At 35.3% G+C, this 27,201-nt stretch overlaps 3 protein-coding genes across 4 annotated transcripts in view; all 3 read right to left on the bottom strand.

Annotated features, from left to right (window-relative positions):
- Positions 1-1,563: 1,563 nt before the first annotated feature.
- LOC145046940 (uncharacterized) lies at positions 1,564-5,834 on the bottom strand. The gene is made up of 5 exons (XM_078995201.1): positions 5,712-5,834; positions 2,819-4,872; positions 2,708-2,773; positions 2,392-2,628; positions 1,564-2,349 (listed from the first exon to the last, which is right to left on the bottom strand). The coding sequence occupies exons 2-5, from the start codon at positions 3,866-3,868 to the stop codon at positions 1,564-1,566; spliced, it is 2,139 nt and encodes a 712-aa protein (XP_078851327.1). The 5' UTR covers positions 3,869-4,872; positions 5,712-5,834.
- Positions 5,835-7,934: 2,100 nt separating this feature from the next.
- On the bottom strand, positions 7,935-10,246 carry LOC145048359 (CBL-interacting protein kinase 2-like). 2 transcript variants are annotated; one of them, XM_078996818.1, is made up of 3 exons: positions 10,110-10,246; positions 8,501-9,944; positions 7,935-8,197 (listed from the first exon to the last, which is right to left on the bottom strand). In XM_078996818.1, exons 2-3 carry the CDS (start codon positions 9,785-9,787, stop codon positions 8,192-8,194), a joined length of 1,293 nt encoding a protein of 430 aa, XP_078852944.1. In that variant the 5' UTR covers positions 9,788-9,944; positions 10,110-10,246; the 3' UTR covers positions 7,935-8,191. The 2 variants fall into 2 exon arrangements, with proteins under 2 accessions (XP_078852944.1, XP_078852943.1); XM_078996817.1 differs by lacking the exon at positions 7,935-8,197 and having other exon boundaries at positions 8,256-9,944.
- LOC145046939 (uncharacterized) overlaps positions 9,835-27,201 on the bottom strand; it is a 38,750-nt gene continuing 21,383 nt past the window's right edge. Inside the window, exon 3 of the mRNA XM_078995200.1 lies at positions 9,835-9,944. Coding sequence (XP_078851326.1) covers positions 9,835-9,944 — 110 coding nt within the window. The remainder of the gene's footprint in view (positions 9,945-27,201) is intronic.

Below are 27,201 nucleotides of genomic sequence, written 5' to 3'. Positions count from 1 at the left end.
TAACTAGAACAATGAAACATACAACGAGGCAGTTCATTCATGAGTCAGTTCAAGTAGTACTCACAGTACATTAGTATACATGCTAGATAAAGAGATAACACACATTACAACTAGTACACACGGTACATTATTATACATGCTAGATAGAGAGAACATACATTACAACTAGCACACGCAGAACATTTCAGAACACACAGGATAGACAGAGAAAGATTACACTTTCAGTTAGCACATTCATTACATATACATTTATGCAGTTATGTGAACCATTGAGTGGGTCATGGCACTTCCTGCCACGACCGTTCTTGTATCCCGAATCTCCTTAATTGGAGAGCGTATGATTTTGTGTATAGATCTATACTGGATTGACTATCCTACACCTTGCTGCTCGCTACAATGGGACTTGCAAGTCTACGGGTGCCAAATGTCATTTCTTACGACGTCTTACATCGTCGTTTTACTAGAGTCGGTAGCAGGATACAGGTCAATCACATGTTATTTGGAACACCTTTTTGTGTTAAGGTAGTTAGTACCACGGTAGTCACTTATTACAAATACTACGGTACGATAATATTTTCCCATTACATTCACTTCGTGAATATTCACACGATGCACGGTAATGTAGTAACTATATTTTTGGTTAATGATAGGCAAAATTAGGAAACACACGCTCTAACAAGAGACATACACACGGACACGAGATGCCTTGGTAGAAGGCTACAATTAGTAGGAAACATAGGATTTTCTAGGAGAGTTCAAACATTATACAAAACATTGTACAAAACATCTTACAAAAACAACTTTCAAATGCTTTCATACAAACTCAGACATTAATATACTTATGATCTCACCAGCATTAAGCTGATACTCACTTTCAAAATAACTTGTATTCTCAGGTCACCACTAGACAGGTACAGGTGCCAGGCTTTTGAGAAGATGGAGTTCGTTCAAGACTCATCTTTCATTTTGATATGTATATTTTTGGTGTCTATAACGTTGACAGAACACACATGTATGAAATTATATTATTAATGCAATGGATGATGTTGTTACTTGTTTACTACTATTCATTGTTGTGATACTGTACATGACGTCCTCCGCCCCAGAATGTTTCTGCCATTCATGGTTTTGGGGTGTGACATAATGCTTTTATGACAATGGGAAGTGTAATGGTTTTATCCTTTTATGAATACGAAATTATAAAGGTTTGATCTTGACATGATATGCAAGTGTAATGGTTTTTCTCTACGCTTGAATATGCAATTGTAATGGTTTTACATGCATACATTAAGTGCATTGCCATAACATCTTCATGCTTTGACAGTACAACATAAACCACTAACAAACTACATTACCAAAAAGGGACCATAACAGATTAATGCCAAAACACAATAATTACCAACAAAGGGCATTAAAGTACATTACCAAAACATTGGAGTACATTGTTACATAAAAGGGCATGAAAGTACATTTTCAAAATGGAACCAAAAAAAAAGCATCAAAGTACCAACTAAAGTGCATTAGCAAGTCTTCACAAACATAAACAACTTAAGTACTTAAACATCAATTCCCATCTTTGGCCTTGCAGGTCCTGGAATTGTGACCCTTTTGCTTACACTTACTACATGTCACAGTCAAAAACTTACTGCTCAGTGATTGAGTTTCATTATCTTTTTGACTTTGACTGTTTGCTTGCCTCTTACGTTGTTGGATGTCAATCCTTTCCTCTGCTGTAATCCTCTTTTTCTTTTTTGGCCTGCCTATAGCTTTGTTGTGTGGTGGAGGCACAAGAGTTGTTGGACAATCACTCTTAGGCCACATGGCTCTACTTTTGATAGGCTCCACCTTGAAGGAGTACATCTCTTTCCATGTATCAAGCCAATACACCTTATGCACATAGGTGTATAGTTCTCCTACCTTTTCATTATTGTCTGCCATTTCATTTAGGCTTGTCATTGCATGCTTGCAAGGAATTCCAGTAAGCTCCCACTTTCTATAACTACACTCCCTTTTCTCTATGTCCACCACATGTTGATCATTCCATGGACCTTTAACCTGATACTTTTGTCCCCTATTCCATCGTGCATGATACTTACTAGCAAGTGTTATGTTTGCTTCCAAAATCCTAGTACCAGTTGGAGTTAATGGACCTTGACACTTGTTTAACACCTTTATCACATTGCATACTCTCTTCATAAGGTACTCTCTGATGAACTCCAAACAACTGATAATGGGTTTATCTCTCCTTTTAACAAGTTTGCTATTGAACACTTCACAAAGGTTATTTAATAACATGTCTGAAATTGCCCTTCCTAGTAGTTCATTAAGAAAATAACAGTTAGTGTATATCTATACTATAATAAAAAACAAGACAACAAATTGAGAAAATACCTGAAAAATGACTTCTAGCCCAATTTTCAAGAGCCATTGATATGCTTCTATGTCATAATTCTTTAGCTCTACCATTACAACTTCAAACTCTGGTATGGTGGTGGTTGTAGCACACCTCCAAAAATACTCCTTGTACTCTGTAGTCATAAATCTGATCCTCATGTTCTGGTATATGTGTCTAATACAGAACCTGTGTTCTGCATTAGGAAACAATTGTTCTATAGCTAGTAGAAGACCCTGTTTTCACCAAAAAAAAAGTAATTAATATTAGTCTATAATGAAACCTAGTATGCAATATTAAATGTAACTATAGTACCTTCTGTCTATCACTGATAAAGGTGAAGTTGGAATTTGAATACAAGTCAAGATCTTCCGCAAGACACTGAAGAAATCATTTCCAACTTGAAGTGTTTTCACTTTCAACAACAGCATATGCTAATGGGTAGGTTCCATTGTTGGAATCAACACCAACTACACTTAGTATTTGACCTGGGAATCCCTTCATGAAGGCTCCATCTAAGCCTAAAAATTCTCTCAAACCTACCTTAAATCCTTTCTTTAAAGGACCTAAACACACGTATATCCTTTTGAATTGCCTGGTTGGGGATGAAACCACAGGTTCATAAACCACATCAATCTTTACAGCTGTACCTTCATTTGTCTTTTGTAGCTCTAGTACATAGTCTCTCAAAGCTGCATATTGCTTTACGTAATCTCCTGCAACATTTTTGGTGGCTAATGCTTTTGCCCTAAATGCTTTCTCTTCTGAAATACTAACTCCATAAGTTGATTGGAGTTGCTCTTGTAGGGTACGAACAGGCAGTCCAAGATTAGCTTTAATCTGATCCATAATACGTTTGGAAAGAAATGTTGCTGTGCAAGATCTGATTTTTTGTGTTTGGAGGCAAATGTGTTTCTGATTATAGGTCTTAATAAACCAATAGTCCTGTTCACTTGACCTAGAAGCATGAAGTTTCCATGTGCATTTAACTTTATCTGAGTTTACATCTTTACCCTTTACATTTTCCCTAGAGGTAGGTCCACCTACCCCACTTGCATTTGAAACTACAGATCCATCACAAACAGTTGTTAATCTACTCTTGTCATTTTTTGTGAATGAGATATTCCTCTTTGTCTCTAAAGCATGCAGGTCAACTTTATCTTTCAATTCTTTCTTGGCTTTATATTTCTGTATAATATGAAAAGCTACCTTGTGCACCTCACCAGCAGAACATAATGTTTGTTTCCCCAGCTCTTTGATCATTTCTCTTCTTTTCCTGTTGTCCCCTGAGTCATCACTTAGTGAATCCAACTCGTCATTATCAATTACCTCCACATCCTCTTCTTCATCACTATCTTCATTTCTTTGACCACCTAAACTTTGACATCCATTGAACTCTGCTTCTGTATCAATAATTAGATTGAAATCCTCCATGTTAACTTCAACATCTTCAATTATGTTGTCCCCATCAATCATAAAGTCACTATCTTCATCTTCACTGTTTTGATTCTCAAACTCAATGTCATTAGGCTCCTCTTGTCTCCACTCATCATTGAAAGGAATATTATCTTGTCCTTCAAAACCATTAAATGGAATGCTATCTTGGTCTTCAAACCCTTAAAAAGGTTGAAAGTTTCTCATTAACTCATCATCTATGTTGATGTTAGTTGAAAATTCATTGACTCCTTGAGGATCATTATCCATGACAACTCTATACTCCTCATCTGCAAATCCTTCTACACCCTCACCATTGGATTTGTTCATGTCAAGTTCTTCATTCCCGTCAATCTCTTTGTTTAACTCTTTTTCTACATCAACTACAACAAATTCATCTGCAGATCCTTCTACACCCTTACCTTTATAAACTTCACCACTTGCCATTGTTTTTTCACCACCTTCCCCATCCAAGTTAAGCTTTCTACTACAAGACAATGCCCTTTTACTATGTTTCCAACCTTTAGACCTACTAAATTCAGGTGTTGCTGATTTGTATAAGGTTAATGCTAACCCTAAATCACCCTCACCAACATCAATTTGGATTGGAGTTACCACTTCATGAGAAACTACAAGTGATGAGGGTCTAAAAGGACCCTGAATGTCCATGTCTTCTATTATAACCCTTCTTGGACCAGTTGGGGACATAAAATATGTAAGCAAGTTCATTTGACCATGCTATGTGTACACTTTAATCATTTTGTTATGGGTAACATCACGTGAGAGATTACGCACATCATCATTGTTACCTAATGCTCAGAGTCCAAAGTCAAATCCTTCATTAGGCAAACGGAAATGGTAATACATGATTTCAGTACTATCATACCCTAATTCTCTCATCATCAAGTCTAGTTCATGAACAAAAAATTCATCAATGTCGACAACATCAAAGTACCTTACTTGGCCATTAATATACCTGATATTTGGAAACTTTGTGAAACTCCCTCCGCGATGAAGTTCAATAGAGAATATGTTGGGGTAACCATCTTCAAAACAGAAAGAGACGATTGTTAGAGTTTTTCAAAGTTTGAAGCTTGGTCATCAAATACATTGTTTTTCTAAGTTTTTTCAAAGTCTGAATCTTACCATAAACTTTTTGAACGTTAAAATTCTCTCAAACATTACTAAGTCCCTACATTTTCAAAAGCATGAACACAAGCCAATTCTCAGATAATTGTTAGGGTTTTTGCGTCTGGCTAATTGAGGTATGAGTAGAAGACGAATGAGTGAAGTACAATCTGCAATCTTATTAATTAAAGTGGCGGCAACGGAGGCTAGGACCTAAAATGACCAAAATGCCCTCACATGGAGGGCACATGATGACATTAACGGCTCCAAACAAACGGACAATGACGGAATGTACTAAAAACCCATGAAAACATTGATTTTGAACCTTTGGTGCAAGCTGAAAACTTTTTGGACCCCATCCAAAGGTTTTGGCAAACCACAAGGACCAAATTTGCAGTTTTGTCGAAAATAAAATATAAACAAAGGTGATCCATTTTTATATATACGAGTTGAAAGTGCCCCCTTTAGTTACGAGATATATGTTCTCATATTTGCAAATATTAAATAGAGTAAATTACACGATTCATCCCTCGTGTAAGTGTTAAAAAACACGTTTAGTCATTATTTTCAAAAATTAACTCGGACCGTCTCTCTTATCATTAAAAGTTGCAGGTTTCGTCCTTAAAATCATTTACCAGACATAAAATGTTTGTTTTGCTCTTTTCTATTTATTTTTGATATATTTTTAGATTTTTATTATTATCAATTATATTAAAAAAATTCAATAAATAATTGAGCCCACCCTCACATTACCTACCCATCTTCTTCTTCGTGTCCCCTGTAAAACATCTTTTTCCCTCTTCATCTTTGTTTCTTTCAAGAACCTAAACCACCACCCTTCATTCGCACAAGCTTTGAGGTACCGAAACTCTCAGCTTCTTCTTCTCCATCTCTGGTGCGACACCTACAGACCACCGATTTGGATAAAAAGGGAAAGAGTCGTCTCTGCAAATCAGTTGAAGAATGGAACCTGGAACCCCACCGTAAATCTGGACTATTAAGACTGCATCCCTTTCCGACTGTGAAGCACCATCATGAAACTCTGGCCACGTGTCGTTCACCCTCTTGAGCGAACCACCATTGACGGAGCTAGTGAGAGAGAAAATACCATCACACCATCGCCACAATCTCCATCTGCATAACCTGTGAACCGCTATTTCCACTGATCGAACATTTTTTCTTATCCATACCTCTATCAGACATGTAACCCTTCATCTTTTCTGTTGTTTGTTCCACCATAAATACATGCAATTTTGTTCTTGTTTTGTGAACGACTAGACGTATTGAATCAATTAGGTTATTATCATAACCTTTTCATGGGTGAAACATGTTGGGATACGTTTAAATTTCTAGAAAAATTCCTGAAATTTCTACTCTAGTTTCATTCTTAATTTGACTGTAATTTCGAAAAGAAAAATACCCCTTTCCCCTTTCGTATCAATTTGTGCATATTGATTTAGGTTTTGTCAATTTTTGTAGGTTTTATTTGTATGTTTTGGGTGGTCGCTGGAGGCAGAGGATGATGGATATCAGAGATTTTTCCTATAGGTTGGAGATGGATGGTGATGGTTGTGGTGGTGTTGGTGGTGACGGTGGTGCTGGAAAATGTGTATGGTGAAGAAAGGGGGTGGCCGAGAAGAAAAGAGGGAAGTATAAGAGGTGGTGGGACCCACTAAATTAAAAATCATATAATTCAATTTTTGTAATTTCTAAAAAATAAACCAATATTTAAAAAATGAAAAAGAAAAGAGAAAGGGTAAAATAGTCATTTCAAGTCTTTCAGGGACTAAACGTGCAACATTTAAACTTATAAGAGACGGTCTGAATTAATTTTTGAAAATAAGAACTAAACGTACAATGTCAGATATGAACGATGATCGACTCATGTAATTTACTCTATTAAATATGTTTTGTTTTGTTTATAACATGATTATACGCTATAGATGTTTTTTGTTTACCATCACGTGATCGCGTGACTTAGCATCATGCATAACGAAGCAAAGTTATAGCTTTCTAACATCATCATTCAAAAATATCAACCAAAAGTAGGCACACTTTTTCAAAGTCACGATTACAAAATGTGAAAGAGAAGTTATCCACCGCATTGACATGTGTTGCAAGCAATACCATAAACTTTTCAAGATACCCAAAAAAAAAAAAGAGAGACCTTTTTATCATAATAAAAAACCATAAAAACCAACTTACGAGGTAAACATACATGCCACAAACTTTTTCCCAATACGGAAAAAACCTTTTTTGGCTTAACACTCAAAAAACGATTTAACAAATAAAGTAAATCGAAATAATATTTCCCTTTTAACTTTTAACCTTTTATAAATTTGACATCATTTATTTTTCCTTCCATATTTCATAAGTATGCCGTAATTTTCACATATATATATTTTTAATTGAGATGATTTTCTATTTGAAAAATTGATTCATCCACATAGAATATATATATACTTCACTAATTTTTACGATAGCTTCAAATATGTTGTATCTTATATTTTAGTCGAAAATCGTTCAAGTAATTTAGTAGGTAAATTAGTAAGTGTGGTGTGATGTTTTTGATAAAATGTTGAGTTGTGAAGCGCTTAAAATTCCTTAAGATATTGAGATTAAAATAGTGATGTTAAAAGTAAATTTCAAACCGTTAAAGAGTAACAATTGAATTCAAGATCTAATGTATATGTATTTAGAAATTGGGACAAAAAGAATATTAAAGTTGTAAACTTGATGAATAAAATGATAAATGTTAAGATATTCAAAAAGGGATAAAGATATTATGGAGTATCTTGATGCTGTAGTTATGTAAATGTTTGTGTATAAGTAAATAAATGATCAAATAAACGTGTGTGAATATTGTGATTGATTGAATAATAGTAAGTAAATAAAATAAATGCAAGAACACAAAGATGTAGGATGAAAGCCTTCAATTATTTAGGATCTTCAACATAAAACCTAAGGAGATAACAAAGTCATATTATTTTAGAACTTTGATTAAGTAGAAAATAGATTACAGGTTAGCACTGATCGCATGATGAGTGTAGTTGTGCTTAAGAATGTTCAGAGAGAAAGTGAAAGTGAGAGGCGATGTGTTTGTGTGCTATGATCAGAGACTATTATACATGGATAAGGTAACAAAGTTTTCTATAATCTAAGGATTTTTCTTGATTTCGGCTTGACCAAGTTTTCCGCATACTATTGATTTGGTTCATGCCTTTTCAATCAACTCTTCTAACCCTGCATATAATATCACAATAAATACGATGATAGTCTCAAGATATTGACTTATCCAAAATCTTGGGATACCCATAATATTAGCATAATTTCAAAATTTTGGTAATAACAAGTAAAGATGAAAATCCCATAACACTTATATCGGAGAATCATTCTTAAGTGAAAGAATCGCATCCTGTTTTTCAAATATCATCCCATTTTTTTAAATATCATTTATTATTTATTAACAACAAAGGCAACCATAAGTATGGATATGAACAATTAGAATGTAGATCACGAAACATGATCCTGCTGTTGTAGTAGTACCTCATGTTGCTCTGGTTGTACTTGTTGATCTTGTTGCCAATCCCAAATTACATCTTCAAGTCCAGGTCTTAAACCTTCATTTAGTACTTTCTGATATTCCAACGTATCTCCATTACATTTCTTCACTTCCACCATATGAAACGACGGTGTAAGCTCAAATATCTCAGCATCAATAGACAAAATCCCCTTTCTACCCTCCTTCATTCCCTCCAATTTCAACAACCCCGCTTCTCTTTTACTCACTTTCATCCCCAAAGCTTTACCAACTTCTTCCATTTTAGAAATAATAACAGACGCCGGCCGCCAAATAGTAAATCTCGCCTCCTTTTTATGTCGGGATTCCTCAAACAACGTTGTCAAATCGAACCCTGGAGACAGGGAGATTATATCAAACGCATTCATACTCGACGGCCTCATTGAATCTTGACTTTTTATAACCGTTGACGACGACGACCCTGAAGCTCCATTATTTTCGATCTTTCCCTTTTTAAACCAAGAATTTTCTTTTATTTTCGAAATTGTGATTCTTTTAACGGGATTCGGATCCAAGATTCTCAAGATCAATCTTCTCGCTTCTAATGGAAACCAATTTGGAAACCTAAATTCCGATTTACCAATCTTTCTATACATTTCGAGTATATTTGAATCATGAAATGGAAGATAACCAGCTAAAAGAACATACAAAATCACCCCACAAGACCAAACATCGGCTTTATCACCATCGTAGCCTCTCCTATTGATCACTTCGGGTGCCACGTAAGCAGGGGTCCCACACGTCGTATGCAGGAGGCCATCTTCACGCTTCGATTCAGCAAGAGCACTTAACCCAAAATCAGAGACTTTAAGATTTTCGTTCTCATCTAATAACAAGTTTTCGGGTTTCAAATCACGATGATAAACCCCTCTACTGTGACAAAAATCAACGGCACTGATTAACTGTTGGAAATATTTACGAGCTATATGTTCTTTTAGCCTTCCTTTTGCTACCTTATTGAAAAGCTCACCTCCTTTAGCGTATTCTAAGGCAAAATAGATCTTGGTTTTGGTTGCCATGACTTCATAAAGTTGTAAGATGTTAGGGTGTTTTACAAGTCTCATAATTGATATTTCTCTCTTGATTTGATTAATAAGCCCAATTCTTGAAACTTTCTCTTTGTCTATTACCTTAATTGCTACACTTGATCCTGTTCTCAAATTGCGAGCATAGTATACCTTTGCAAATGTGCCTTGACCTAGTAATCTACCCAACTCATATCTTCCCATCAAGATATTCTCTTTAATGTCCATATTTGTTGTATACAAAATCTTGATATATACTTATGTAACATAACAAGCTACCCTGATCTTCTTTCTAAAGGAACGATGAAAGAATGCAGACAATAGATAAAGAAAGTGTAAGCAGTAGTTGGAGATGAAGTATATGTCACAAACATGAGATCCAAGCCTGAACATCAAAAATCAGAAAACCATGTTTATGATTCTAAATACAAGAGATATCATGTCAAAAATGATCACGAACAAGAACAACTTCGATTCGATTGAGAATCATTTCGAGTGCTATAAGTGAAATGAAGTATAAAAGGGAGAAGGAGAATCGATATCTGTTTACCTGTTTGGTTCTTGGAGCACCACCTGTGCATCAATGGAGAAAAAAATATTGATTGATGCAAACAATTTTTTTGTTAAAATTGCGTGGTTTCTACAGAGACACAGTCAGTTGAAATGGCCTTAACACATGCAATTGTGGTGGTGATCATCCCAGTTACGGAAGGTTTGGTGGGATGTTTTTATATGCCTCGTTGGAAAGTGGAATTTGGATCTCGAATAAACCCGGTTTAAAGTTTGGCATAGATACGTTTTGGGTCCCTCTACTTTTGATTTGTCTTTTTCTTTTTTTGGAATGATAATAAAAACAGTTTTATTTTGTCTTTTTCTTTTTTTTTTTTTTTTTTTTGAAAGATAATAAAAACGGTTTTATCTTTGAACTTTTTTTGAAGCTCTTCAAATTCAAAATTGATTCTAGTCGACTCAATTAAAAATTAAAAAAGGAGTTCAAAATATATAACGAATCAAACTTAACCTTATAAGGATTCAACAAAATATCTTATGGAGTTTTTCTGATCCTAAATTTGCAAGATATCGAATATAATTTCAGCATAAATTTCTTACCTAATCCAGTTCTAATATGAGGTTGAATTTAACTCGATTCGAGTTCGGGACCTCAACAAAATTACTTACAAAATTGTCAGATTAAGTATGGATTTGGTATATCAATGTTTATGACGAATCAATGATTATTTTTGTGTTGGATTAGGTATCTAAACACGTAACTATAATTGATATGTACTTGATTTGATATGTAGCATGATACTTTTGGGTTGTTTTCATTCATGCAACTTGCCATGATGACTAATGGAGAAAGAAAGAGAGTAGAATTTATTATGTGAAATGATAAATTGCCATGATTTTATTAAATGTCACAAAAAACACTATTTTTACACAGAAATTTGATTTTGACACCGTGTTATTTTTTGTGTCAATTTTGACACTGTGTTTTCCAATTTGTTACAATTCTGACCACTTGAACGGTTAACCAGGTTACATGCTGACGTGGCATGCTGACATTATATGATGACGTGTCAAAATTGAATTTTTTTCTCACAAAAAACACTAAGTTTTCATTTTTTTCGATTTTGACACTAAGTTTAATTTTTTCTTTCAACTTTGACACTACGTTTTTTTGTTCCAAATCGAATATCATTTTTTCCAATTTTGTTCAATGTTGATAATTTTCTATTTGAAACCTTATAAATATTTTTTTAATACATTTAAACCGTATAAAAATGTTTTTTTTTTCATTTAAAAACCATAGTTTTGTATAAATACATTTTTTTTACACTCAAACCATATATATATATATATATATATATATATATATATATATATTAGTTATATAAAAATTGTATTTTATATTAAATATGCAACTTTAAAATGTGTTTGGAGGTTTGGAGGCGTGTAGTCGATCAAAACTTAGATATCAAGTTTGCAACCCATCAAATTTTTACGTCTTATTAGAAGCTTATGTTTAGTTTGATTCTCATGATATAACTAATGCTTTGAATGTAAGGAAAAAACATTTTGTATTTAAATAAAAAAGTGTTTTAAACGAAAAAAAATATGTTTATACGGTTTAAAATGTAATAAAAAAATATATTTATACGGTTTCAAATGGAAAATAGACAAAATTAAACAAAATTTGATAAATGATGTTCGATTGGAACAAAAAAAACATAGTGTCAAAAATGAAATAAAAAATTAAACTTAGTATCAAAATCGAAAAAAAATAAAAACTTAGTGTTTTTTGTGGAAAAAAAAAATCAATTTTGACACGTCAGCATGCCACGTCATCATGCCACATCAGCATGTAACCTGGTTAACCGGTCAAGTTGTCAGAATTGTAACAAACTGGAAAACACAGTGTCAAAATTGACACAAAAAATAACACGGTGTCAAAATTGAATTTTTATGTAAAAAGAGTGTTTTTTGTGCCATTTACCCTATTATTAATTAATAATTAATGAGAAATTAATTTTGAAATTAAATGAACTGATTAATAATTGAAGTGACTGTTTTGCAAATCATTGATAGTTGCAGAACTGGGCTATTGGACTCCTTAATTAGGAGTGGACGAAATCCTATGGAGAGGCCCTATAGATTTCGTCCAAAGCCTCGTAAGGATGAGTCTATTTAAGCAGGAATTTGGGTTTCTCCAGAAACCCTGGCAGCCCACAACTATATAAACCCCTTCATACACTAGGAATTTCGACCCTATACTTCTTTGAAGAACCCTAGCCGATTTATAAGCGTCTTTCCTCTCATCCTTTGCATTGGGTGTTTGTGACTCCATTAGAGGTGCAACACTTGGGGTACTAAGCTTTTAAAAGTCAACATCAATCCATGAATTCTTGTTATTACAATATAACAAGTGAGGTAATCTTCTAACCCTAATTATACATGAATTTCGAAAATTGTATGCATGTATATAAAGAACGTCGAAAACGAAGCTCGTACGAGGAAGATATGAATTTTAGAAGTTAAGGGGGCAATTTGCGAAGCTGATTCATGGATTGATGACGTGGCCTAAGTCCCAACCGTCCGATGAGCTCGCTCCGGATTGTGACACGTCACCCCTCGTATTATGCCCAGCGTCCGAGATCTCGTACGTGCAGCGTACAGCTGGTCTCCTCGGCCCAGAAGCGAACACGTCGCACCACCAAGCCTTCACCACCTGTCGTCCCTATCCGAAGTTATGCCCCGCATAACTTGCTGAACGCTTATCGTTCCGAAGCTGCTCCAGCCTATAAATCGGTTGCGAATGTTCTTCGATTTTCACACCTTTCTTACTTCTCTCTCTAACTTCTTTCTCTCTATAACCCATTCCAACCCACCAAACCCTAGGGAACCGCCTAACACCCGAAGGAAGCCCTGAGGCTCCCGGAGTCCCAAGAAAAAGGGTCTTTCGGTTCGGAAACGCTGCTCCAAGCGAAGCCCGGTTTTCTTTAAAACCCCTTGTAAGTGAGCTACGCCTACGCTATTTTTAATATAACTTTTAAATAATTATAGTAATGTTATTAGGTCCTTAGAATAATTATTTGGGCTATTATTATGGGTTATATAAGTATCATATAATATCTTTTTAACCACTCGCGGTACGGGTGTTCCGGTTTGGAGGGCCGCTTGGGTTGCTGGATTCAGAAGTGCTTATATGCTAAAATGATCCTGCCCACCGGTATTCCATGTCTGGCCTCATCTGTATATAGTGGGTGAAAAGTATTGTGTTCATGCTTATATAATAGTAATAATTGCTAGACCATTAATTAGTCTCGTCAAGTGTTAGACTAAACTCTAGTGGTAATGATACTAGTTTTTGTCCGAAGGAAATTGTGTTGAGAGTAACGAACTACTGTTCGAGTGCTGAGTCACCACCTTATCAGGTGAGTGCATGGTCCCTTTCATCTTACACATAAATATGAAGTATTTTATATAAACTACGTGTTATGTGTGCATATTATCTGTATACTTGCTATCTATGTTGGATGAATGATTTTATACAAGTTTTATATGATTTAAACTGCATATGTATTCATGTCTACATAATATGTTGGGTAAAACATGGGTAGATGAAATATGAGTTGGATGATGAGTTAAGAGGTGATATAGACCATGAGGTAAGGGTGAGAGGTGGACGATGTGAGAAGCCTTGTTCCCAAATGATGGCCCCATCATCTAGCAGAGCATGGATGATAACCACAAACTATTCTAAACGGTCTAGTGGAACACTACCGGGCTCGCAACCTCTAGGTGTTGTGAACGATGTGTTCACCGGTGTACTCTAAAAACCCATTGACCTATATTGCGAGTGGACCCTCAAAAACGATACTGTCAATAAGCGAGATAACCCTAGCAGATGCGCCTAAAGGACTCTACCGGCAGAAGCGCTTAATAGAGAACCTCATAACCCCGTTAGATGCGCCTAAAGGACTATACCAGCAGATGCGCGCCATAAAGGATGTCACAATTCTGGTAGTTGCGCCTAAGTGATAATATTAGCAGCTGTGCTTAACAGATCTGTCATTAACAATGATGGATTTCGTTCCTATTCCTTAGGATAATCCTTAGGAATGAATGAACGAGGAATAGCTGATTCTTTGGGGTAGATCCTTAAGAATAAATAAGATAATGGGGATGGGTAATTGGGTTGATTGATTGTTTGATGATTAAACATAATGATTATATTATTATGGGTTGAAAACCCTATCTACTCACCAGTTTTCCCAACCTGACCCACTCAACCTTATTTGAATCACTTGTGCCGATACGAAGTTACATTACACTGAGAGATTAAAGAGGTGTAGATCACTAGTGTAAATGAATGTAACTTTTGTTTATGCTTATGTTTCTATATTGACGATGACATCCCAAATGTTTTAAAATGAATAAAAATACTTTTCTTCGGAAAGGTTTTGATAACGTATTTATCATGTTTTACTGGGAACAAATTCTGCAACATTTTTATTAAAAGAGGTACTCTTATTTTATAAAGCGTAAAGAAAATCGGTCTTTTCTGGCCGTGAAAATGGGGATGTCACAATGTGTGTGTGGTATTTTGAGGAACTCACTAAGCATTGTGATTACGATTTGTGGTATACATGTTTCAGGCTTTCTTATATTAAAGGAGGGGTACATATCAATTACATCGCATCAGTGACGGACTTGTGTACTTGATAGCTTTTAATGATACTCCGATAAATATTTTAAGATCTTGAAGTTGTGAATTAAATAAATACTTCAAATTTTAATCTAAAAATTTGGGTTGAAATTTGGGGCGTTACAAGTTGGTATTAGAGCCTTGGTTTGAGGGATTTAGACATACTCTCGGGTGTGCTTGAACTCAAACTGAGGATTTGGTAAAATTTTATAAATAAAACATTTGGGATTGATGTGAGTATATGAGTATTTCCTAAAATACCCATGCATGTTATATGATTGATGATTGATGTGAGTATATGAGGATTGCATGCTAGATTAGGGCTAATGATCTACTCGGTGTTGCATGGTTGGATGTCTAATTAGGAAATATGCCTTTATGCATGTTGTGTGAGCTGGTATGAGGTTGGGAAGAATCCAAGATAGGTCGGGATTGTGAGCGTGGAGCATACTATCGTTTGGATAGCGGGGCCTTGAATGGATAATCAGGTGGTGCGGGTAAGATATTGTTTGATTAAGGATTAACTGGGAAGTCTAGTAAACTAGAGAGTCAGTTCTGGTTGAGAGGGTTCATAGTTAAGCAAGAAATAGTGTTCTTTGGTCAGTGATGGGCATCAAAGCAAATGATATGGATTCATGGCTTGGTTCAGGTAAAGGCTTGTGTTAGGACCTCTCTTCCTGTTATCTTCTGATAAAGGCTTTGGGGTTTGAAGCATGATCTGAACACTTGATAGAGTCTGGTAGAGCGGGGTTTTGACTCGCAGTGTTTTTGGTTAGTGTGTAGTTGTGGAAGTGATGTAAGACTATGGAGTAGCTGTAGCATTCACTAGGTTAGTGTGTGGTTATGAATGTGATGTAAGACTACTAAGCAGTTGTTGCATTCACTAGGATAGGATTTGGTCGTGGGAGTTTTATAAGACTGCAAAGCAGTTGCAGCATTCACTTGGTTGGTAGGCGGTGGTAATAGTGATGGAAGTCTATGACTTGGCTTGTGGCATTCTCTAAGATGATTTAGATCATCACATGGTTGGGTGAAGGGTTGTGATTGGGTCTTAACATTTGTAATACTTAGGAAAACGTAGGTTGGGTTAGGGCCAAATGTGATGCGATAACTCGGTTTGGTTTGTAGCCATCATTAGGGTTAAGCGGACTTGGTGATTGTTCGATCATTGGTTGAGTTGTCCTTAATTGGGAGTGAATAACTGATAGAGTTGTGTTGGCAGATAGACCGGACCACCTGTACCTGCTCAGGTTTTGAGTATGGAGTTGATTTTGTTTTCGATGAGGATTTTTCGGTACCGGTAAGTGGTCGGGGCATATATGTTTCGGGTATCTATAGATTTGTTCAAAACGGGTAGGTTTGTGCAGTTCAGGATATGAAGTTGATTCATTGTGGAAATGGATTGGAGTGGTTTTTCCTTCCTGGGAGTTAGACATCAAGCAGGGTTTTCAGTTTCAGGTGTAATGGTTGGACACTCGTGGGCATAGAGCAAACTTGAGGTTCATTCTTCATTAGGGCTTGTGATTTCCGCTATTTTGGGTTTGAAAGTAGTAAGGGTGGTGTTGGATAAGGTGTCTAAGTCCATAACAATATTTGAGATGCAATTGACCCGACCCGGCATGGTCCATTTGGGTTGCACTTCACCCGAACGATTTGGATAACCTTTTGAGAATAATATGTTTATGATTTGTTAATATTAATATAAAATCATATTATTTAATTAGTATTGATCATAAATTAATTTAGAATTAATTTAGTGATATAAAGGTGACTAATTAAATATGGGCTCTTGTATTTATATAGTGTGGGCTAATACTCATTTAGAATGGGCTAGGCTTGCATGGAAGTCCATGGATGGTCCATGGAGCTTTTAACTCATGGATCACTAGAAAGGAAGAGTCATGGGTATTAGGGTTTACATGGATGTAACCCTAATTCTCCACACTATATAAAGGAGTCCTTGGCACTTGATTTGACATTAGTTGTGTGTGTACAAGAGTGGTGGCCAAATTCAAGAGTGTGCATTATTCTCTCAAGAGTTTTCCAAAGTTTGTGGTGATTTTTGATTTCCATTTGAGGCATGCACACTATTGGTGCTACGCTCTTAATCTCCAAGGAATCAATCACTACTAAAAGGTATGTCATTCTACTAGTATTTTTATGATTCAAGTTCCCCATGCCATGCTAGTTAGGATGTAAACCTTGGAAATTCTTATTTGCATGTATTTTAGAGAAAACATAGATCCAAGGTTTATATGGTTGCATGTACACCATAGGAGTGTTAGAAGACCCATAACCCAACAGTGGTATCAGAGACTATGCTTGTTTTCTTGAATACTTGATGCAAACTCTTGAAAAATCGAAAAATCTTGCTGTCTGGATAGTGGACTCGCTGAGTCCATGGGGGGACTCGACGATTCCAAGCATATCTTCATCTTACTCGTCGAGTAGGTTCATGCACTCAACGAGTTTGAGGCCCAGAGTGCAGTTTTTCGAGTTTTTAATCTGGAATTGGACTAGAATCATTACACCAAACTGTTTTGGACTTATAAAACCTGTTTTTGAGGTTGTAATGATTATGCTAATCCAATTTCAAAGGCTATTATCAAAATTTCAGGTTTGTATGTGTTCATATGGTTCTTGAAATTGTTGATATGGATGTTCATGAACTTATGAGTTTTGTTAGATCATAGGAATTATTTGAAAATTGTTTGTTAGTTAATTCTTGATCTTGATGTGTTTTAATGGAATCCATAATTTGTCCTCAACTTATGGATTACCAAAAGTTTTTCCTTTAAAGCCCATTAAAAACCATAGGTTACACAAGTTGAAGAGTCTTTTCATCATAAATAGTTTTATGGACTCCATAACTTGTCCTCAAGTTATGGACGTCCAAGAGTGTCTTCATTAAAAGTTTTTTAAACCTTAATTAAACTCATAAGTTATGAAAATCCAAAAGTTTTTGAATTGTTCAAAACTTTCCCTCAAGTTTTGGAATTTGTAAAGTCTCACACACACTTTAGTTCCAACCCTTAGAGTTTTAAAAGTTAAAATTCAACCCTTATACTTTATAGTATTATAGGTTAATAATATATATATATATATATATATATATATATATATATATATATATATATATATATATATATATATATATATGTATATGAGTAAATTACTGAAATCATCCTTGTGGTTTGGTAAAAATTGCACGTTTGGTCCCTAACTTTTTTTTGCACTCTGATCGTACCTGTGGTTTGATTTTGTTGCGTTTTTCGTCCCTATGGTTTGGTAAAAGTTGAATGTTTGGTCCATAACTTTATGTATGTAAGGGATGAAAAATGCAACAAAATCAAACCACAGGGACGAAAAACGCAACAAAATCAAACCACAGGGACGATCCGAGTGCAAAAAAAAGTTAAGGACCAAACATGCAATTTTGACCAAACCACAGGGACGATTTCAGTAATTTACTCTCTCTCTCTCTCTCTCTCTATATATATATATATATATATATATATATATATATATATATATATGTTTGTATGTATGTCTAAGAGCAAGTCAGTCTTACAGCTAGTAGGCATCATTCACGAAGCCGGTCTATAAGGAGGGTATAAGGTTGTTTCCTATAAAATGGCAACTTAATGGGTGTCCACTCTCACCTACCGCTTCCTTGACTGGTGGAGGGTTGTTAGCCAAATGGGTAGAACAAGGACTATAATTCTCATTAAAAGTATAATGATGAATATAAAGTAACTAAACCTTTTATAAATCCCAATGTTAGTTACTTTAGGAAAATGTGAATTTGGTGTTAACCCATGAAATTTACACTTTGTACCTTACCAAGTCGTTGGTGGAGCGTGTGTGGTTAACCGGCACACTAACTTGGATTAGTAAGGATGGCAAAGGGTAACTTAATGTTTATCATTGATCGGTGGAGCGCGTGTGGTTAACCGGCACATCGATTAGTTGATAATATTAAGGGTACCAAGTGAATGTGCATGGTTATTCACACCTTGTTTTGTGATCGTCGGCATCCCAGTCACAAAATCTGAAGGGTACAATCGAGATTGAAACATGGCATTGAAAAGTTCAATGAATCTCAAAAGATCTAGGAGTTTCAAATCCAATTAAAACCTAATTTTATTTCATTTTTCATGGTGGAAATTGGTGAATCGTCATTCACCTACCTTCAAATATTTTATAGCTTGGATTACGGCATCCCTCTTCCAATTTATAAAATATTGTGTTGGGTCCTACCCTTAATATTTCATATTGGGTGTTATATTAAGGATTTTTTAAATCAGCTGATTTGAATCTCTCCCATTGTAGATGTCTGGTTCAGACAAGTATGATCTTCGCAAATATCTTGAAGATGATGTATCACAACATCATGCTTCACTTCCTCCATCTCCTCCATTTATTCTCCCCGACCCACAAGCTTGAAGACTTGAAAAGTTCAAACTCACTCAAGTCCTATTGGATAGTAAACACAAGGATGGAAAGCTAGTGTGTGAACATGTCTTGAAGATGAAGGCACACATTGACATGCTAAGGATGATGGGTGTCGGGTTCCCAAGGAAGTTGGCTATTGACTGGGCTCTTCAGTCACTTCCTGAGTCATACAGTGAGTTTGTTAAATACTACTATGTGACAGATCTCGACATGACCCTAATAGATTTTACCTATTTGCTAATTGCTACTGAATCAACAATGATTTGACGTAATGGTCAAGCAACTTGGATTGGAAGGTCTACCTCCCAAGAAGACATGGACATCCCAGAAATGATTCCTTCTCTTAAAGGGAAGGAATTTCCATGGTTAAAAGTGATGATCATTTCTGAGACTACTCTATGTGCTGGCTCGGATGAGCCTGTGTGTTTTTATTGCCAAGGAAAGGGACATTGGAATCGAAGCTGCCCTGACTACCTTAGATCTTTAGTCAGAATGTATGGTTCTGCTTCAGTATCAAGCAAAGGGAAGGAAGCTTAAAAGAATAGGATGTTGAATCTGATCGCGAAGATGGATTTCAATCGCATGGTTCGAAGATCGGATTTGTGAGCTACTTCTTAGGAGTAATGATAGATTGCTAGGAAATATGTAATAACATAGTTTCCCTTTAAAGTTGCATTGTAAGGAAAAAGTTTTTCCACATTTTATAAATGAATTAAATTTTTGTTTTACTTTTTTTTTATATCTCCTTGCAATGGAATTTATGGAAAGTTAATGTTTGTATGTTTCTAGCAATAATGAATTTGATTCTTTTATCTGTGGTAGTGTCTAAATTTACCAAATAAGGAAAGATTCTCATCACCCAAGTTTCAATTGGACCGAAACTTGGAATCATGCAGGTTGTATTGCATGATGACTAAAAAACTTTCATCATTGGAAATTTAAGACTAATTCCTTGTTCACATGTATATGTGAGTCAAGTGAAGGACTAAGGGATCGAGTACACATTCGTGTGCACTGGTCAAGGCCACCACAAAAAGATCGATAAGACTATTCGTCATGATTTACTAAAGTTTAGTAAATATGGTTATACTTAATAGTTTAAGTATAATTCTGAAACATTGAAAAAGTTTCGATGTATGGCAGAACGAATGGGAAGAATCAAATTTGGTAGAAAGATAAAAGTTTCTCAAATCTGAAAAGATGGGAGAGTACTTTAATATCATGTTTTATGATCATCTTAATGACTGTGAGACCATATCACAATTCTTCCTCTGGGGACATCTTAGTGCGTTCTTATGGCTAAGAAGAGGAGTCATGAATTATAGAAATGGTAAATCAAGAAGGTGATGCATACTTCGTTCCAAAACAAGTGTTAGAGTCATACTCCAAGATTGTAATTTGAGTGACACATCTTAAAGAAGGTTTATAACACTTGTCAAATGTAAGAGTAAAATGTTTTCTACTCTTGTACATTTGAAATTGGTAAGTTTTCATGTTTTAGATAAAACAAAGACCAACTAAGGCCAATTGTGTGAAGTGTTTATCTTGATAAGAATCCACACTCACTCTTGAATATTTGTTTGGTTGTCAAGGAATGGTTCTTGACAAAGAGAAACTTATATGTCAAGAGGACAGTGAGATTCTTAAAGGTCTTGAAAGTTTCAAGAGCTAATCAAAGATAAAACCTATAGTTTATCGTTAGCACACGACTTGAGGTATGTAACCTATCATGTTGACATAATTCTTGTTTCTGTGCCTATTCCAGTAAAGTTGAGTATGTATATGAGTCTTGTGAGTTCTCAATTTTGTGCATAACAACTTGGAAGCAATGGTGGGCCCTTGTGCTACCAAGAGGCAAGAAATCAAAGTTGAACAAGTTCAATCCATATGAGTTTGAGTTTGTCACTGACCTTGTCTTGTGACTATGGTTTTAAAAAATTCACATGGATATGAACACATACACCATAAAATCTAAGTGTCATAAGGTTTCTTTCTGATTCATGAAAATGATGGTGAGGAAACGCTTTCACTAAGTAGATTTTAAGTAGAAAGCAATTGTGATATTTGCATTCTCAAAGTCGTTAGTGGAGCGTGTGTGGTTAACCGGCACACTAACATGGACTTGTAAGAAATGGAAAACATGTGTAAACATCATGATTACGACATCCCTATTCTTAATTGTTTAGACATACATGTGAGCTATCTAAGGAAAGATGTATGAGTCAGAGTAGCTTAGATAAAGTTTGTCGAAGCATCTCTATCAGAAGTCTGAACTTTGGTGATGAAAGTCAATAAAGTATTGATTTCTAGAAGTCAATTTCCGAGTATATGTAAAAGCTAATGGGAGCATAATTGTTATGCTAAATAATTATTATGCTAGTGGGAACATAATGATAAGTATTATTAATTATAGAAAACAAAAGTTTCGCTTGGAAAAAGGTTGTTTTGCTATAAGTAAGGGAGAGGAGATTATACTTAATTTCAATCCTAAAAGTTTAGTTTAAGATTTTAATAATCTTTAGTCAAAAATATATATATGAATTTTATGTTGGAATGGTTCAACATGAAGGAACTTTATATATATTGCATTCTCAAATTTCGATTATGATTACGACATCCCTCTTCATAGTTGATTTTTGAAAACATGGCAAATAAAATATTGTAGTAAAAGACTGATCTAGTATCATGTCTTTATGTGAGACATCAGGAATCGTGTCCCATATGCTTCGGGTATAGGATCGATCACATGTGCTACAATATCTATCCGTTCTAAATTTTTCAAAAAATGCCTAAAGCATTAAGAGGAAAAAAAGGAATAGAACCGGATATGACTGAAATGATTAAGAAATTATCGAGAACAATCTGAGGTTTACCTAAGATTGGTTTCTCATGGACAGTTGGAAGTATGATGTTAAATTTTGGAAAGGGCCATATTGACATATTCTGAAAAGAGGTAGCTCTTGTTCAGAAGTGATAGTCAAAATAGGAATATGGAAATGTTTTCCATATTGGGAGTTGGATTTTAAGAATCTATGAGAAATTTAGAAACTTTTATGCAAGAAGGATATTCAAAGGAATGTACTTTGAATGTGAGATCTGTGGGACTTTTGTGCATAGTCATTGCAAGAGGATCAATGCATATGAGTTTAAAATCTAACAGATAACAATAAATGACAAGAATTTGATACTCTTACATTTACGGTAAGGATTTGGGATTGTGAAATGAGCATCATTGGAATCATGTTCAATTGATCTACTTCACAAAGTAAGGATCATAGACAAACATAGTTTGCATACTTGGAGTATGGCGTGACTATTGTTTAGAAAAACATAGTGTACATGTTTGGAGCATGGGACACCTATTGTTATAATTGAAGTGTTAAGTTGATAAATCGAAACAGAATAATGTGTAGTCAATATGGTGATGAATAAAAGGTGTTTTATTCATATATTCATAAGTGCTGAGTCCATATTGGATTCAATTATTCTTGTGTTTCACTTTGCATCTTTTGACTTCCAAAATAACTAGGTTATTCCTTTCGAATGACTAAGTTATTCAAACTTCCACAATCAGTCATACATCAGAAGTAGGTATGAATTAAGAGTATCATGAATTGGGCTTGTAGATGACTAAAGGTGTTTATCCATAGCAATGATTGCTACAACATTCATGAGTGCTCATAAGTTCTGAGTATTGGAATAAACCCACGCTCACTTGCATCACTTCATGGAATTTATCTCTAGTGATCGTGAAACGGTAATATGATATAAGTCTTCAAACCTAGAGATATAAATTGTTGCCTATGAGTTTATTATACATTGATTGTATGTAAACACATTGGTAACTCAATGTTATAAACGTGCCTTTGTGTATAATTCAACAAGTAGTAAAACAAGTATATGAGTCGAAGTTTATCTGTTCCTTCTTGGATTAGAAGCGATATCTAGGCCCCTCGATGATTTTGTGTTGACCCATGTACCGGGCCAATTCAGAACTAAGTTGATATGTTCACTTAAGTTCTATGTCAAACAAATCGGAAATCGAGAAACAAACTGCTGGATGATAAGTAAGACATTGTTCCATGTATTTGTCCGGCTGATATCTAGAATAGAGGATTATATGATCACTTATCAAAAATGGCGCTTCATAGTTCAACAGAGTTTTAAGAGCTACGATTGCCGGTTGGTTCCTGAAGTCATATCTGCAAATGTACTTATTAAACTTATCCAACTAGGAGACTATTGGATAAGGTGTCTAAGTCCATAACAATATTTGAGATGCACTTGACTCGACCCGACATGGTCCATTTGGGTTTCACTTCACCCGAACGATTTGGATAACCTTTTGAGAATAATATGTTTATGATTTGTTAATATATTATAAGTTATAATATATTAATATGAAATCATATTATTTAATTAGTATTGATCACAAATTAATTTAGTGATAAAAAAGGTGACTAATTAAATATGGGCTCTTGTATTTATATAGTGTGGGCTAATACTCATTTGGAATGGGCTAGGCTTTCATGGGAGTCCATGGATGGTCCATGGAGCTTTTAACCCATGGATCCTTGGAAAGGAAGAGTCATGGGTATTAGGGTTTACATGGATCCAACCCTAATTCTCCACACTATATAAAGGAGTCCTTGGCACTTGATTTGACATTAGTTGTGTGTGTACAAGAGTGGTGGCCAAATTCAAGAGTGTGCATTATTCTCTCAAGTGTTTTCCAAACTTTGTGGTGATTTGTGATTTCCATTTGAGGCATCCACACTATTGGTGCTAGGCTCTCAAACTCCAAGGAATCAACCACTACTAAAAGGTATGTCATTTTACTAGTATTTTTATGATTCAAGTTCCCCATGCCATGCTAGTTAGGATGTAAACCTTGTAAATTCTTATTTGCATGTATTTTAGAGAAAACATAGATCCAAGGTTTATAGGGTTGCATGTACACCATAGGAGTGTTAGAATGCCCATAACCAAACAGGTGGATGGTTATCGGAGTGAGGTGACTTTCCCAGTCATATTCATGATTCATGGAGTTCAATCATGATCTTTGGTTCGGTAGAAGAGATAGTAAGGAATGATTTCAAGGATTAAATCTAATTTAAGTAGGGGAGAGTTGTAAGACACTATTTCAGGTCATTTCACAATTCGGGGTCGTGGCCCGAAGATCATGTATCATAAGGCTTTGGGCTTTAATATCGAGAGTTTTAGACTCATTTGTATGTGGGTAGTGTAGATTGTGTGATCCAAGAGTTCGGTTTGTGCGTTGGAGTAATGGGTAAATTGGAAAGTAGTGTTTCAAACTTCTTTTATGACTTATGAATTTTAGTTCGATGTGTTTTAAGTCAAAAGTAATTATATAGGGTTGTAGAGCTCCTCAATACCCTGTCGTGGATATAAAGATCGTCGCAATTAGAGTTGAAACGAAGAAGTTATGACCGTTTGAAGTTTCAATTGTTTTGGGTTATGTTGAGTGTGTTGGGCGTACAGATGAGAGTACCTTGGGCGTACTAACGCATCCTGAGTATGCTAGGTGTAGACAACTAGTTCCCAAACCCTATTTTTAAGTTTTGAGCCCTATTTAAGCTCCTTAACTCCCCCCCAAACCATTCCATTTTCAACCTCCACCTCTGCAACACCCCTTCCATAACACCCTAACCCTAGTTGAGCCCTGTGAGATAAAAGAATATGTTTTTGAGTGCTTTGGAGTATGAATAGTGCACCTTGGATAATAAGGAACTTCTTATAGAAGTGTTGGTTGCATTGGAGCTTGTAGATCTGGACTTTTTTCACCTTGATCTATCTTCTAGAGGTATAAAATTTGAATCTTGATGATGCATTTGTTAGATCTAGCTAGTTTTGGATGTTATGAGCTTTTGGTCATTTAGTGCATAAATTTTAGATATTGAAAGTTTTTGGCCTTAGTATGGATAAATTTGGAAACTTTATCCATCTAAAAATTATTGTGATTCAGATCTAAAGGTTGGAGACTTCGACTTAATGGATTAAGTTAAAAAAGATGCACTTTTGGTCGCTTTGATGCTTAAAGGCTAGATTTTGGTGGTTTGGACCATTCTAATGGATAAATTTGGGAACTTTATCCATTATGGAGCTTTTAGGATCCATAAAAATATGATCTTGATCCTTCTATATCTTCCATGAAAGTGTCAAGATGTATTAATGGATTAATAAGTTAAGGTTTTGGCTTTTGGACCTTTCAAGACATGGAAAGTCACAAAGGTGGAAGGTTTATGACTTAGAATGATGTTGTGCGACTATATATAAGTTTTGGATGAAAGGAATTAAGAGATTAAGCACTTAATGGAAAAGTGCCTTTTGGCTGAGTACGACGGGCTTACCTTCGAGTACGCTGCGCGTACTCGTATGGGGTCCCGATTCTGGATGGTGAGTATGCCATGCATACAAGCCGAGTACGCTGGACGTACTTAGCCTGAAGTTGACTTTTTGACTTTGACATCCGTTGACCATTGACTTTTTGACCAAGATTGACCTTGGGTCAAACTTGAGGGTTTTGGGTTATTAATTAAGATTTTATCTGGTTTTGGTATTAGTGGATCTGTGGGCGTGAGCAATGTAGAAATAGGATCGTGTCGTAGTATTTCAGGGTTCTTCGATTCAGGTGAGTCTTCTGCCGGTGCTCATGAATCAAAGTCACCAATGTCTGCTCACTAAATTATGTATGTAGGATGCAAGTTGTCTTTGTGACTCTCGCATGTTTGTGTGAGCCTGTATGGTAGAATAAATGTATTTGTGATGACTAGTTGGGTCTAGCTGTTATTATTATTTTATGTTGTTTATATGTGACTGAGACTGTTGATAGTCTCCAGGGTTTCTGATAAACCACCAAGCGTGCTGTTAGCCCATTGGGACTGCTGATAGTCTACAGGGTTGCTGATTACCCATAGATGTTTATTTGTGTTGTGTTGTGCTTGGTATTTTGGGGAACTCACTAAGCTTTGTGCTTACGATTTGTGGTTTACTTGTTTCAGGTTTTCTTATATTAAAGGAGGGGTACGGATTAATTGCATCACATCAATGTGGGACTTGTGCACTTGATAACTTTTAATAATACTCTGATAAATGTTTTAAGATCTTGCAGTTGTGAATTAAATAAATACTTAAAGTTTTAATTGAAAATTTTGGGTTGAAATTTACAGCAATACACATGATATGATATGGTATCATATAATAAGTCATGTACAAAGTTTTGGATACTTTAGCTAACCATGATAAAGTTATAGACTTACTCTACCATGGTTAAAATGGCTAGAAGACAGTTTTTGTCTTCTTCCCTCTCCATGGTCGAAATGGATAAGGCATGGGAGGTTAATTGTGTATCTTCCTAATGTGTTGCTTCCCTGCTTTGTCCCTTTTGCTTTATGCTTTTAGCATACTTTATAGTATTATAGTGGTTCAACCTTACTTTGCATGGAAGTATATAAGGGTGCCTTTTGCATGAGAAATGAGCTAGTTGTTTTATGTTTTTTTCTCTCTTAGAAACACCAACATTCATAGCTTTTCTTAGCTTTTTCCACACTTCTTTTGAAGCTTCGTGAAGATTTGGTGCTTACTTCATGTCTACCTTTTAGTGCTTAATTGTTTAAGCACGTAAGGCTTAAATAACAAAATCATACAAGAAGGAAACTAGTATTTTGGGTATCTTATTCTTGTTGGTAGATTTCTTGTAAAGAAGATCAAACTTCTTGTTCTTGCCATATACTTCAACACCTCAAATCCAAGAGGGTCCAAAGGCTTCAAAGGTTGTCTTTATTAAACACCATATAGTTGTTTTAGTATCATTCTAACCTCTTTAAAATGATCCTTGATGGTTTGGTTTTGTTATATACTTGAAATTTACTAGAAAATTTTAAAACTTCTGTTGCCGGTTTTTGTGAAAAACTCTCTATTTTATGTATCAAAACTCATATATATATATATATATATA

Source organism: Lactuca saligna, chromosome 5 (genome assembly GCF_052625555.1).
Source record: "Lactuca saligna cultivar CGN05327 chromosome 5, ASM5262555v1, whole genome shotgun sequence".
NCBI classification, from domain to species: domain Eukaryota; kingdom Viridiplantae; phylum Streptophyta; class Magnoliopsida; order Asterales; family Asteraceae; genus Lactuca; species Lactuca saligna.
This window is presented reverse-complemented; position numbering and strand designations above follow the sequence as displayed.

Coding starts and splice junctions, on each gene's coding strand:
- LOC145046940 (XM_078995201.1), bottom strand. CDS start 3,868: ATGATTGATGGGGACAACATAATTGAAGATGTTGAAGTTAACATGGAG. Junction 2,774..2,818: donor CCTACCCATTAGCATATGCT/GTTGTTGAAAGT, acceptor TGATTTCTTCAG/TGTCTTGCGGAAGATCTTGA. Junction 2,350..2,391: donor GGCTAGAAGTCATTTTTCAG/GTATTTTCTCAA, acceptor ATTATAGTATAG/ATATACACTAACTGTTATTT.
- LOC145048359 (XM_078996817.1), bottom strand. CDS start 9,787: ATGGACATTAAAGAGAATATCTTGATGGGAAGATATGAGTTGGGTAGA.